Source organism: Lissotriton vulgaris, chromosome 7 (genome assembly GCF_964263255.1).
Source record: "Lissotriton vulgaris chromosome 7, aLisVul1.2, whole genome shotgun sequence".
NCBI lineage: Eukaryota > Metazoa > Chordata > Amphibia > Caudata > Salamandridae > Lissotriton > Lissotriton vulgaris.
The window spans coordinates 254921722-254935359 of record NC_141695.1 but is presented as its reverse complement, the minus strand read 5'-3'; the positions used below and the strand labels follow the sequence as shown (position 1 = coordinate 254935359).

The 13638-nt window shown below is 44.2% G+C and overlaps 1 protein-coding gene across 1 annotated transcript in view; it reads left to right on the top strand.

The window, feature by feature from the left end:
• LOC147701322 (putative methyltransferase DDB_G0268948) overlaps nt 1-13638 on the top strand; it is a 318014-nt gene that overhangs the window by 225058 nt on the left and 79318 nt on the right. The window contains exon 5 of the mRNA XM_086928631.1: nt 9772-9878. Coding sequence (XP_086784757.1) covers nt 9772-9878 — 107 coding nt within the window. The remainder of the gene's footprint in view (nt 1-9771; nt 9879-13638) is intronic.

Genomic DNA, 13638 nt, shown 5'->3' with positions numbered 1-13638 from the left:
GGCTACCATGGAGCTTTTAGTACCCAAATTTCTGCACATGGGGGCCAACCAGACACGTCTCGGAACAGAATATGCTTGACAAACAAACAAAAAATGCCCCAGAGTCTCTTTCCCTTCCCCACAAGCTAAACAAGTTGCTGGACCTCTATTTCTCCATTTAGATGTTAAGTTACCAAGAGGTAGAGAGCCAGCCCTCAGTTGGAAAAAAAGTTTCCTATCCAGGGATTTAGATATAATATCCCAGTATATCTCAAACATTGGAAACAGTTTAGCTTCGAGGAAGGCAGTCGTCATAGACTCATTACTATTGCTAAGAAGGCTCTTATTTGCAACATGTTCCCAGTAAAGGTTTTTTATAAACAACTTTGGTGGAAAGGGTGACCCGGTTGGATCCGACCACAATTCACTCAACCCTAGTTCACTTAATGCAGTTCTCAGAGATCTAAACCATTTAATTTCATGAAATCGATCTGCCTTGATTACATCAGCAAATCCTTCTGCATATTGTGACAACTCAGGGGTGGTCCAGATTCTGCGCCAATATAATATCGGTCGAAGTTTACACATTGCCGAAATTTCCTTTCTACCAAGATCATATCTGAGTGGCAAGAGGGGAGTACTCTGTGGGGTGCCAGTTAGTTTACGGAGGAAACTATTCTCTGACCTCTGTAACTCCTGGAGGTTCTCTTGCCCCCACAGTTCTGCCCCGTATAGTGCAGACCCTATTGCTTTAGCCTCATATATGATCAGTGGCGGATTGATTGGCTTAGTTAAGGATTTCGCGTGCTCCTTAATGATGGTACCAGTAAGCTGTTTATGCCTTAATATAGCTAAATCTAGGTGGTGGTTCCATCTGTTATTATTTGAGATATGTATCCCCAAATAAGTAAAGGAGTTCACGACTTCAAGGCAGCGCCCGCTCATGGTAATTTTGGGTTTGAATTTCCTACTGGGATTAAAAACCATGAGTTTTGTTTTCGCTGCATTTACCTCCAGACCATGATCACAACAAAATTTGTCAAAGATTATCAATGCCTTTTGCAGACCACTTGGGGATTTTGATAAAATTAGGGTGTCATCTGCGAACATTAAAATTGGAACTTTTGCACCAGCAAGAGAGGGAGCATCTACAGGCTCAGTTTGCATAAGGGGAACAATTCCGTTTATAAAAAGAGTAAACAGTGTTGGAGCCATTGAACAGCCCTGCCGAACCCCCCGCTCGACAGGGAAGTCAATAGTGTCGTTACCATAGCCACCCCATTGAATCTTTGCATAAGTGCCCTCATGGAGTCTCATAATCAAAGTTAGGATAATCATCGGGACCCCTAGGGCAGCCAGCACCTCCCACAATTTTGCCCTCGGCACCAGGTCGAATGCAGCCCGCAAGTCAACAAAGGCTGCATACAGGCTGCATCCACCCAGTACCACTGTCCGCCATTGTATAAGTTGAAAGCGAAAAACCTGGTCTACAGTGCTTGTTGCTTTGCGAAAACCCGCCTGAAAAGGGGATAAAATGTTCTGCTCCTCAGCCCAGTCAAGCAAATTGTTGATGATAACACGTCCTACCACCTTTTGGACCGTGTCTATTAGGCTGATTGGGCGATAGTTACAGGGTTGCGCACGATCCCCCTTTTTGTATACTGGTATAATGACGGCACCCCTCCAAGAAACCGGAATTTCAGCACCTCTGGCTAAATGGTTTAATAAAAGGCAGATGTACTTACTCCACCTGTCGGTGTCATCTAAGAAGACATCCGCCGGAACACCATCATTACCCGGGGCTCTGCCCCTATGGACGGATTTCAAAGCAGACAGGATTTCGCCTAACATAAAAACATCTTCGTCTGCGAACAGATAAGTAGGGTTAATATTGCTAGCAGGCTGACCCCTAGAAGAGTACTGCTCTTTAAAAAACGTAACCCAGGCATCGTGAGGGACATTATTATTAGGAGGTTCTGGAGGTCTATCATGACCCCATTTGACGATGTGCCAGAATTGTCTAGGATTTTTACTTTCGCTAGCACATCTCAATTTCTGCCAATGATCTTCGTCCCATTCTTTTTTTGCCCTGGCGATACAATTTTTATAGTGCTTTCTAGCAGACCGAGTCTCAGTCAGATTGTTATTTTTAATTGCAGCTCCTAGTTTCGATCTTGCTTTCCTGCAATCTTGGTTATACCACTTTGCTGTTTTAAGTGGACAAGCCTTAATGTTTTGTGCGGGTTTTAAAAAGATTTTTTTAACTTCGTCAAAAAGAGACGTATGAACATTTTTAACCTCATCTTGTCCATTTGCTAGATCAGTGATATTTTCCAGTGCCAGAATGGCCTTGTCTGCAGCTGCACCTATCTTTTCCAGGGCCTGCTGGTCCGTCTTAACACCAGACCATCTTAGCCTACGCATATTATTGGATTGCGTAATCGTTGGCGGCACAAATAAATGACAATTAGTTGAGGGGTTTACATTAGATGTCCACCAGTTATGCGAGACGCATAGCGGGTCATGGTCACTTTCTATTCTGGCAGTAACTACCATGTCAATAAGGGATGGCCATAGCGATGTACTACAAATAACGTAGTCTATACGACTTTTGCTTCGCCCATTATTAAATGTCATGGCGGGTACACGGTCTGATTGGGTTCGGCCGTTCAGGGCGCGTAACCCATGCTCCAAGCACATGGCATTTAGACCTACGATGTCAGCTGTCCATCTGGTTATCGGGGGGGACTCAAGTGTGGGAATGTCCCAAAGTTTGTCTTCCTCTGATCCCAGAGGAGAATCACCAGTGATTAGAGGTTCAAATGTCCGATTCAAATCACCTGCAATTAAGATGCTTTTTCCTGCAGATTCGATCTCAAGAATAGTAGAAAGGCTCGTAAGAACCTCGGATCTACCTTTACTACCACCTCTGGCATAGATATTATATACATCCATGGAGAGGGGTAGATCACTGGTCAATCGTATCAGCTGAATATCTTTTTGGTCAAGTTCCACACTTTTTACAGCAATCTTTAAAGACTGCCTAATCCATATGGTAAGGCCCCCCATAGGCCGTCCTTTGGGACCCTTGATGGCAGGAACATGAAAGTTTAGATACCCCAAAGCAAAGGTAGGCTCACACGCCCAAGTCTCTTGGAAAATACAGAGGTCGTACCTATTTATGAATTCAAACCAGTCTGCGCTTTCCATTTTAGAAGATATACCAGCTACATTCCATGATAGGATATTCCCTGAAATTGGTGTCGTAGGAATACCATTGGTTGTAGAATGCATGTTTAACACCTTACCCCCTGTGCCCTGGTCTACAATCATAACATTCGGTGCCCCAGGTGAATCAGCAATCAAAAGCCCCAACGGGCTAGTTGTTATAGGGTAACAAGCTAAACCTGATAAACTTATGGCATAAGCAGGTGCAGACACAGCATTACAAATAGGTGGTTGTCAATCACAATCACTTAAATTGGATAATGAAGAAAATCGATTTTCTAGCCCCAGACCCCAGTCAACTGAGGCAACATCCTTCCTCCCCCTCTTAGTCACAATGTTCCATTTAGTTCTTAAAATGCTTGAATTTGGTCCGCTTCCCTTTCTTGGGTAGAAGAAGTCCAAAGTCAAAGGAACAATTGAAGTCGTTCGCCTTTGAGGTGGTAAAATATTTGGTAGGATGTTGGGCAAGACCCCAGGGTCAGAGAAGTGGAGAACAACACACTCCCCTTTAAACTTTTTTACCCTATCCCCGATCCACTGAACCCTTCGTGCTTTGACAAGCTCTTCAGAAAGTTGCTGCTTTCCCCAAGGAGTAATTACCATGTTAGTGGTTAACCATGATAAAGATTTGTTTCGTAGAGAAGATGCTGTTTCCCTCTCACCTTGAGCCAGAGCTGGAACATTGGCAAGGACAAGTACCAGTGGGGAAGCTTCAACCACAAGTTCAAAAGTCCCGTTCTCAATAAACGGGTCTTCAACAGCAGGAGCAGGGATCGAGGCAGTATGAGAATCACCTGGGAGAGTGTTATTCCTTGCCGTTAGGGTATTCGATACCGGGGCAGTGACAGGGATGAGACCACCAACGGCTGCAATTACTGATTTGTTGACAGATTCCTCTATCTTTGCAGAGACACTTTCTGGAAGTTTCCCAGTCTCGTCTATTGATTTTTGTAGTAGACCTTCCAAACGGTTGACCTCAGAAGTTAGCTTGTCTATTTTGCTAACCAGGGGCTTCATTGCACCTTTGATTTTTGAGTCCATTAAAGTTAACAATTTATTAAATTGAGCGTTCGAAAGTGTAATATACGCTTCACTAGTCAGATCATGCTCCTCTTCCTCAGAGTATTTCCTCGGGGGGTTTGCTACTCTGTTCTTGGCTGACCTAAGGCATTCCCGTTTACCCAGAACCGGTGCTGGAGGAGAAATAGATTGATCCTGGCTAATAGTAATATCAGCCAGTACCTCGTTAGCACTCAGATCTTCAACTCCAGCAACAGTACCACTTGGCTGTATAGTAATAGTATCTGGGAACAAATCAGGAGTGGCACTATTAGTGCTGTTATTTATTAAAAGGCCAAAAGGGTCATCAGCCTCGATATCAATAAATGGAGATTGAGCAGATGAGTCTATTCCCAAAGAGGCTCTTCTATCAAGGTTGATTTTTTCCACTACCTGCACCAAATAATTTTCCATAGTGTTAGTAGACGTAGTTAACTTTTTAGGGGGCATAATGAACTGTATGAGCAACCAAAGTCAATGTAACTTACGCAACAGATTGGTCGACAATTTCGCAGCTCAGCAACGGCAGCTCCAGGGCAGCGAGCCAAGAGACCAGGCCCAACCCAACCTTGGCCAACCTCGGACGGCCTCAGACGGCTCGCCCTTTGCCCGGGCTTCGCCCGGCGCTCCCGCGCGCTCTCGCGCAGCGAGTATCTGTCGCACTTATATTGACGTCTAAAGGCGGCCGGTGGGCGGGGCTAACAGGGTGTGCGCAGACCAGCTGGCAAAGGTCAGGCAGGGACTCCTGGGAGAGCGAGTCCCTGCAGCGCTACACACCTGTGCTGGTAGTCAAGCCTCTCCGCCTCCACGCTCACCAAAACCCAGGGCAGTAACTCCAGGCGGCAAACCAGTCCTCGCAGCGGCACCCGCGAAGCTGGGGCGGCAAGTTGCAGCGCAGTTCAGGGCAGTAGTTCAGGGTAGTCAGTGACGTCTCACGAAGGTCTCCTCACAAGGGCTCCCACTTGCAACAGGGTAGAAGCAGATTTTATGCTGTGTGCCGGCCGGTGGGCGGGGCTAACAGGGTGCGCGCAGACCAGCTGGCAAAGGTCAGGCAGGGACTCCTGGGAGAGCGAGTCCCTGCAGCGCTACACACCTGTGCTGGTAGTCAAGCCTCTCCGCCTCCACGCTCACCAAAACCCAGGGCAGTAACTCCAGGTGGCAAACCAGTCCTCGCAGCGGCACCCGCGAAGCGGGGGCGGCAAGTTGCAGCGCAGTTCAGGGCAGTAGTTCAGGGTAGTCAGTGACATCTCACGAAGGTCTCCTCACAAGGGCTCCCACTTGCAACAGGGTAGAAGCAGATTTTATGCTGTTTGCCGGCCGGTGGGCGGGGCTAACAGGGTGCGCGCAGACCAGCTGGCAAAGGTCAGGCAGGGACTCCTGGGAGAGCGAGTCCCTGCAGCGCTACACACCTGTGCTGGTAGTCAAGCCTCTCCGCCTCCACGCTCACCAAAACCCAGGGCAGTAACTCCAGGCGGCAAACCAGTCCTCGCAGCGGCACCCGCGAAGCGGGGGCGGCAAGTTGCAGCGCAGTTCAGGGCAGTAGTTCAGGGTAGTCAGTGACGTCTCACGAAGGTCTCCTCACAAGGGCTCTTGACTGCAGAACCTTTAGAGCTATCATCGACCTTTGCAAGCTTAAAAAAAATAGTAAATAACACTGTCAAAAAAGAATCCCTTATACAGGATGAAACTGCTCTGACAGGGCACGCTCGTGGCTGGTTCACCTTACAGTCCTACAGCAAGGCGTTATCCAAAGCCTATCTCCACACTAGTTTCCCTAGAATCATCACAGAAAAGTTCTTTAAACTCTGCCTAGGAATATTACCATCTGTATATCGTATGCCGCTGTGGCTACCCCCTCCGAAGCCAGCAATCTGCTGTCTATGTGGGGAGGGAGAGGAGGACATAGTGGATCTGCTAACCATATGCAAGATTCTAACACAGGAGCGTCGGACCCTCCTTAGACAACTCTTAAGTGAGAAACACATTCAGACTTGCAGACAAGCAGTGTTAGCAAGCTTTTCCGGCGTGGATGTCCAAATAAGCTGCCGCCCAGTAGAATTCCTATCCGCCGCTGAACTGAGCATCAAAAGACAAGCCAACCAGCTGGCAGATGGTAATGCAGCTGAACGGACCATGGTACTTGATCCAACTTTAACAAGATGCTGACTGCGCTGCTGCATTAATGAGAACTTCAGCACAGTTAAACACTGGTATACCATGCACTTTTAAACAACCCGCTCTGGGTAGATTGCTCCATAGAAATAACTTTTATGTTGACTAATCATTTTCTTCAAAGTATCCAATGACTTTTTATGTATGTATTGTTTTACTCAATAGCAAGATTTCTCACAAATAGCTGGTATTCACTTAGCACCTTTCTCTGCTGTAAGTTAGGCTGAACACTTACAATTTTTATTAGATTCCCGCAGAGGTAAAAAGTGCTGCTTTTGAACTTTGCACTTTCTTTACATACTCAGGCCTTTTTGCTTTTTGTTACATCACCTAACCTGCTGCTAAGTATTTGACCAACGTGGTCGGCTATTTTTGTTTTGCTGCTAAGATTATACCCACAGGGTTCTGATTGTCTGTTTACAATGAATGTTGAAGAACACGCATGAAACACACTATAATCCCTGGAGAGGTTAAATTGTTACAGTGCACATTGCAATTTCTCCTTTCAATTTCACCTTTGTTTTTTGCTGTGTAAACTATCCTGTTGTCATGCATTGGACCAACGAGGATAGCTCTGTCAGTCAAGCTGCCAAGCTTATGATTATAAAACAAATTATTTGAATTTGAATTTGAATTTAAAAACATTTATTGAGCGCACTTTTACCGAGCGGTTTCATGGCGCTTTTCAGGTTACGACCAGCAACAGCAGCAAAAGGAGGCTAGGCAGCGAAAGCTCGGGAAAAAATAAAGGTTTTGAGTTTTTTTCGGAACTCTATATAGGAGGGTAAAGTGCGGAGTCGCACAGTGAGAGAGTTCAAGAAAGCTGGGGCAAGGACCGCAAATTTTGCTCCACCAGCTTTCTTCTTTTTGAAACGGGGGGTGACCAGGAGTGCCATATGGGTGGAACGGAGTTCTCTACCCGGCAGGTAAGGCTTGATGGCTGAGCATATAAACTCAGGTGCGGTACCCATCCTGGCCTGATAGGTGAGGCAGCCAAGTTTGAATAAAGCTCGCTCTCTCACAGGCAACCAGTGCAATGCCTGTAGCAAAGGGGTAGCACGGTGGAATTTGGGCAGGCCATAGATCAGGCGAGCAGCCTGATTCTGCACTAGTTGCAGGCGGTGGATGGTGTAGACCGGCGCGCCATTGTAGATTATGTTACCATAATCGAGGCGCGAGAGCACCATTGCCATCACAATGACTTTTAATGCCGGGAGGGAGAAGAAGCGGGAGATCTTCCTGATTGTCCTAAGGGAAAAGAAACAGGAGGACACCACTGAACTAACTTGGGAGTGAACAGAAAGTTGTGAGTTGAGAAGAATCCCAAGGGTTTTAACTTTGGGGAGTGGGGGAACACCAAGTGATGGGGGCCAATAGGAGGGAGACCAGGGACTGCAACCACCTCCGGTCAAGACTAACTCTGTCTTGTCCGGGTTGAGTTTGAGGTGGTTGCAGTTCATCCAGTCCTGAATGAACAGCATAACTGTTTGAACATTCTGGGAGGATGAGGGGGAATGGGAGAGGTTGAAAATTAGCTGGAGGTCATCGGCGTAATTGAACACTGTGACCTCGAGCTGCTGCAACATAAAAATGAGCGGGTAGATGTATAAATTAAACAAAAGAGGGGAAAGTGAAGAGCCCTGGGCAACACCACACTCCACCTTACGGGAGGCAGCAGTGAAGCCGGCAAGGTGGACCGCCTGAGCCCTCTCGCTCAGGAAGGACTCGAGCCATGAGAAGGCTAGGCCCTCTATGCCCGCCGCCCTGACACGGGTAAGAAGGATGGAGTGGTCCACCGTGTCAAAAGCGACGGACAGATCTAAAAGGATGAGGGCTTGCGAGAGGTTGGTGTCGATGCCTTGACGTAGCCCATCCATCACTGAGATCACCACCTTTTACGTGGAATGGAGGGGCCGAAAGCCCGCCTGACAAGGGGAGAGGCAGTGATTTGTCTCCACGTGGGTGCTCAGGGTGCTGGTGACATGGGTTTCTAAAACCTTTCCCAAATAAGGCAGGAGAGAAATGGGGCGATAATTAGAAGGGGATGAGGGGTCGGTGCTAACGGCCTCTTGTAAGTTAGTTCCCCTGCTGGTCAGCGCCATGAAACCTTTGGGTGTGCGAGCGCTTTATAAGACTTTGATAAGATAAGATAAGATAAGATGACAACCGCAGATTTATGGAGACTAGGAACAACACCATTACTAAGTGAATCATTAAGGAGTGTGAGGGGCGGGGTAGGACAAACTAGAAAGATTTCTCTAAGGATGTGAGCGGGGCCAAAATCCAAGGGGGAGCCCGACTTCACTCGTTGGAGCAGTAGGAGGAGTGTGTCCTTGGTCAAGAGGGGAATACTGGTTAATTTGGAGACAGTGGAAGGGGTAGAGGGATTAGTGAATGTAGATGATGGGAGAGGGATGTTGGTTTTAATCTTTTATTACTCATACTTTCTCTTTCAAAGGCTTTAATTTACTCCCTAGGGAATGTCAGGCTATATTTTATTTTAATTTGATTGTGTTTTAACAGTGACTTATTTTTGTTTGTTCAAATTGTTGCTATAAAATGACAACATGAGATGCACATTTGTAAAGGTTTTAATTAACTGTACAATACATTAAATTTCAATTTCTAAACAAGAGATTAAGCACCTCATTATGACTGTGCCATGAAATTCTAATAAGTGTGGTTACTCTTGCTACTGTAACTGTCCAACTTAACAATTTTCCCCAGCAAAATAAAACCTGCTAAAATTTACCAAGAGAAAAATGTCCAGTAAATACTTGCAGCTTTTGATGCAGTAAACCCCAATATCTACATCTTCTGTCTCATTTTACATGGGTAAACTCAGAATAGGTGATACATATTGCAGCTCCTACATTCTGATCCCCAGTGTCTCAAATTTTAACGTAAGGAATACTTTTTGCACGCAGGCTAGACCATTCATACTGCAATTTGAGAGAATTGAAGAGACCCAGTTTCAAGACTGAATTGTCAACACGGAATCAAACTACCGGTCACAATTTCTTCCATCATTGGTGTTGAATTTTGGAAAAAATCCAGTCAGTGGATTCTACTCCATTGACTGTTAGTTCCTGCGGAACTCTAAATCAAGCCTTAAATATTTTAAATACTTTCATGTAACCAGCAGAGAAGATCGCTGTTAGGTAACAGTTTAACAGTATTATCATTTGTTGCAAGAAAGACACAATGAGCTTTGGAGAAGGATTTTCATTTGCAATGCTACTGTTAATATTGATAGGTTTACACAAATTTAGTTGAACTGAAGTACAGAACGGTCTGAATACTGTTGTCACATATTTGCATTTATCTTTGCAGGCTTATAACTTTATCATATATAATCATGGTGCTGAAAGTGTTGTTGAACACCTGACATCTGAATACAAACAGATATTCGAAGCTGTTCATTATGCTGATAAAACGAGGTAAGACAAATCAGGGGAAGGGACCCTCTTTCACTTATTGTCCAAGTCACAGACAGTTATTTTGTAATAAAATAACTAGAACAATCAAATTGCTGTTGTACTTTGAACACTTTGAATGTATTCATGTTTTCCAGTTACTATGAAGTGATAGAGCAGAAACTTTACATCTACTGTTAAAGGGTAAAGTACAGGTTAGGTCAATAGACAGAGGGCAAGCCCGTTTTGGCCTGTCCCTTTATTTCCTCCACATATTTAACGTCTCACTTCAAATGGTGAAGCCAGGCAGAAGCATGACTAAGAAATGCAGCTAAGCTGAGGGTGAAGTACTCATGTTGAGCCAACCTATATGAGCTAAAATTCGGAGCATTACTGAAGGTGAGTACATGAATACTCTTGTCATTATCCTTAAATGGCTACATACATTTATGACACTTGTATAGACAAATGTATAGTTCAAACATTCTCTTTGTGTGAACTGCCAACTTTGTTACAGGAAAAGGTAGGATAGGATGACAAGAACCAACCCATTTGAGAGGAAAATACATTCCCCTTATTTTCAAAACATCTTTGCAAAGAGATTCTACAGTAACATTGCCCATCAGCCCAGTTAGGAAGAAGATATATTGAGAATATCTCCAGACAATAGTGCACTGTCATTTAAGGGAGCCTCTGAGCTAATTAATTATGGCAACTCATTGAGTATCACACCCTCTGATAATAGTATATTAATAAATAAGAGGGCTATTGAGACATCTAATTATCTAATTAACCCATCGAACATTGTGACCCCTCTGTGCTCAGAAAACCCTAATGACATCCTTATCTGTGACATCATGGAATATAGCTGGATTAAGTTCCAAAATGATTTCCCCAGAGTGGCAATATTTGTCGCCAAACACGATGTGTGCTTGTTTCAGGAAACTTGGGCAACAGATCCAACTCACTGTGTAGGCTATTTGACTTACTATGTACCTGCGATTGCCGGTGGCAAAGGTCGGCCCTCAGGAGGCTTAATAATCTGGGTTCCACAAGAGATTGGTTTTGAGGTACAAGTTCTAGCGCCCCATACCAAGAATATATTAGCAATTAGGCTGTTGTGAGGAGTGGGCAAAAAGCTTGATGTCTATAACATCTATGCAAGGGGTACCAAGGGAAGGAAGTCTGAGGTCCTAGTCGCACTGGACACACTTCTCGAACAACATTCTAGGGGCATAGATGTAATATTAGTGGGTGATTTTAGCTTGACTTTTGAACCCTTCCTAAACGGGAACTCTAATTTTTACGATGCTGCAGATGATCTCTGGAGAATCCCGAAATTACATTTAATCCCAGTAAAAAAGTGGAAAGATGCCGTAGTGAAGATGAACTCTCTCTGTATGGAGAAAGCTTTAAGGGCTAGAAATGGCAGAACACAGTCAGACAGAGATGGTGCACTTTTTATAATGGCTCTTGCCAAAGCCGCATTGATTATGTATTATTTAATTGTCATTTTTGGCAAGCATTAAAGGATATGAGGGTAGTCGACCATGTTGAGAGTGATCATAATCTATTATCTGTCGTCTTCGAAATAAGGGTAGAAAAAGATACTTCCCATTGTAACAGGGAGCTGATAACCTTAGACTGAGTCCCTGCAAATAATATGCGGTGTTTGAAATTGGTAAATTTACTAGCAAAGCCTGAAGTCCTAGATATGATTTCATTAGATGTAAATAATGCAATATTAGATCTGGAAGATCTTTTGACTAATAGGACACCATCTGCGATGGTTACCGAATTTCATGCAGAGTTTTTTAAACATCTTTGCAACTACTTCTTTAAAATTGCCAAAAATAATGGTACCAACCATAAGAAGGGAAGTAAATGGTTTAATAAGGATTGTAAGGATGCACGTATCACCCTAGGGAAAGCTATAAAGGTAGGTGATATGCCTAAGGTTCGGTCTGTTAGGCAGAAATATAAGAAAGTGCAGGAAATTGCAAAGAAATCCTGCAATGATAATAGATGGCAGAATCTTAAAAGGGCCTGTGAAAATAAAACTCAAAAATCATTCTGGGACTTAGTAAAATGGGGCAGAGATGGTTGCCCTGCAGAACCGATAAATCATGGAAGTCAAGACAAATGGTTAATGCCGTTTCAGTCGCAATATGAGAGCAGCATTGATGATGGGGAAATATTTGAGCTATCATATATCTATTATGTTGGTTCAGCTTTTAACAAAGCTAATGTTGACATTACTCTGGGTTCCTTGATTGGAGGCAAAGTGTCAGGCCCTGATGGAATTCCAGCCAATATTTTCCTTTCCAATAAAACTAAATGGAGCCGTTATATCTTCATTTTAATGAATGAGATTGCTAAGGGTATGTCGGTACCAGAGTCCTGGAAGGGGGCTGAGATAATTCCAATATTTAAGAAGGGGGATAAGTCACATGCAGGGAACTATAGGCCCATAAGGTTTCCCCCTCATTCAGAGCGGATAGGGGGATAAGACCAGGCTGTGTTATGGCACCAACTTTGTTCTCCATTTTTATTAATGGGGTTATAAAATTTTTAAAAGATATCCCAACGATGCTCCTAAATTGGCAGGTGTAAGAATTTCAATTCTTATGTGTGCCGATGATACCCTCCTAATTGCAAAAACCCTGAGCGGCTTACAGCAAGCAATAATACTTTTTGAGGAATTTTACATCCTGTGGGGTCCAGAGATAAATGTCTCCAAAACAAAACATATGCCATTTAATCCACATAGATCTTCAGGAGCAGCAATGCTGTTGAACAAGCGCCCGCTGGAGCAGGTAAAAGATTTCACATACCTAGGGGTCATTATACAGGGTAATAAGAATTGGGGTAAGCATCTGGATATTGCCACATTGAAATATCGTCAGTTATCGGGTACCATATTAGCCAAGTTTAATGCATCCTTCACAAAACCAGTTAGTCCAGCCCTGACCATTTACAACATGAAAGTTGTCAGCGCAGTTTTATAAGGGGCAGAGCTTTGGAGCTTCAAAAAATTTTCTAAACTGATTATAGTGGAAAATAGCTTCCTATGGAAAATCACCAATCTTCTTCAAAGTACCTCAGTACAGCCATTACTTTATGATCTAGGTAGGAAGGCTTTGGCTGACAGTGCCAGACTACTCCCCTTGTTGTACTGGCAGAGAATCTGGACAACCCCTAAATTGTCACCCTATGCTGAGGGCCTTAAATATCTAATAAGAACTGACCGTTTTAGGAAAATTGCATGGTTACAGCAGGCTAGATCTCTACTAGCAAATATTGGTATGGTGGCCCTATGGGAGAACCCTGAGAACGCCAGGTTCCCGTCAAGAGTGCAACTGAAGGAAAGATACTGGGGATGGGTGGATGCTAATATGTTCAGGAATAGTGATCCCTCAACACTGAAAGGCCAATTTCTTATGGTTAAACCAATACCAAACCTTGAAGCTTTTTGGGATACTATCACAAAGCCTCATGATAGGAAACTTTTGTTTCAATTGAGAGTGGGCACTTTACCTGTTACATTTTTCACTGCAAGGTCAGTGGCAGTAGAGCATACATTTTGCTCCAGTTACCATTCAATTCCTGAGTCTTTGGCCCATTTGGTATTTGTGTGTCCTGCCTACACAGTCTCATGGGGCACATGGTATGCTCCTATTTGTCGAGTGCTGGACTCCCGTAAATATGATGTGGCACTTAGATTAACTCACACTGAAACATGGTTACCATTTCTCATTGCTGAAGCCAAATTTTTAAGTTGGCC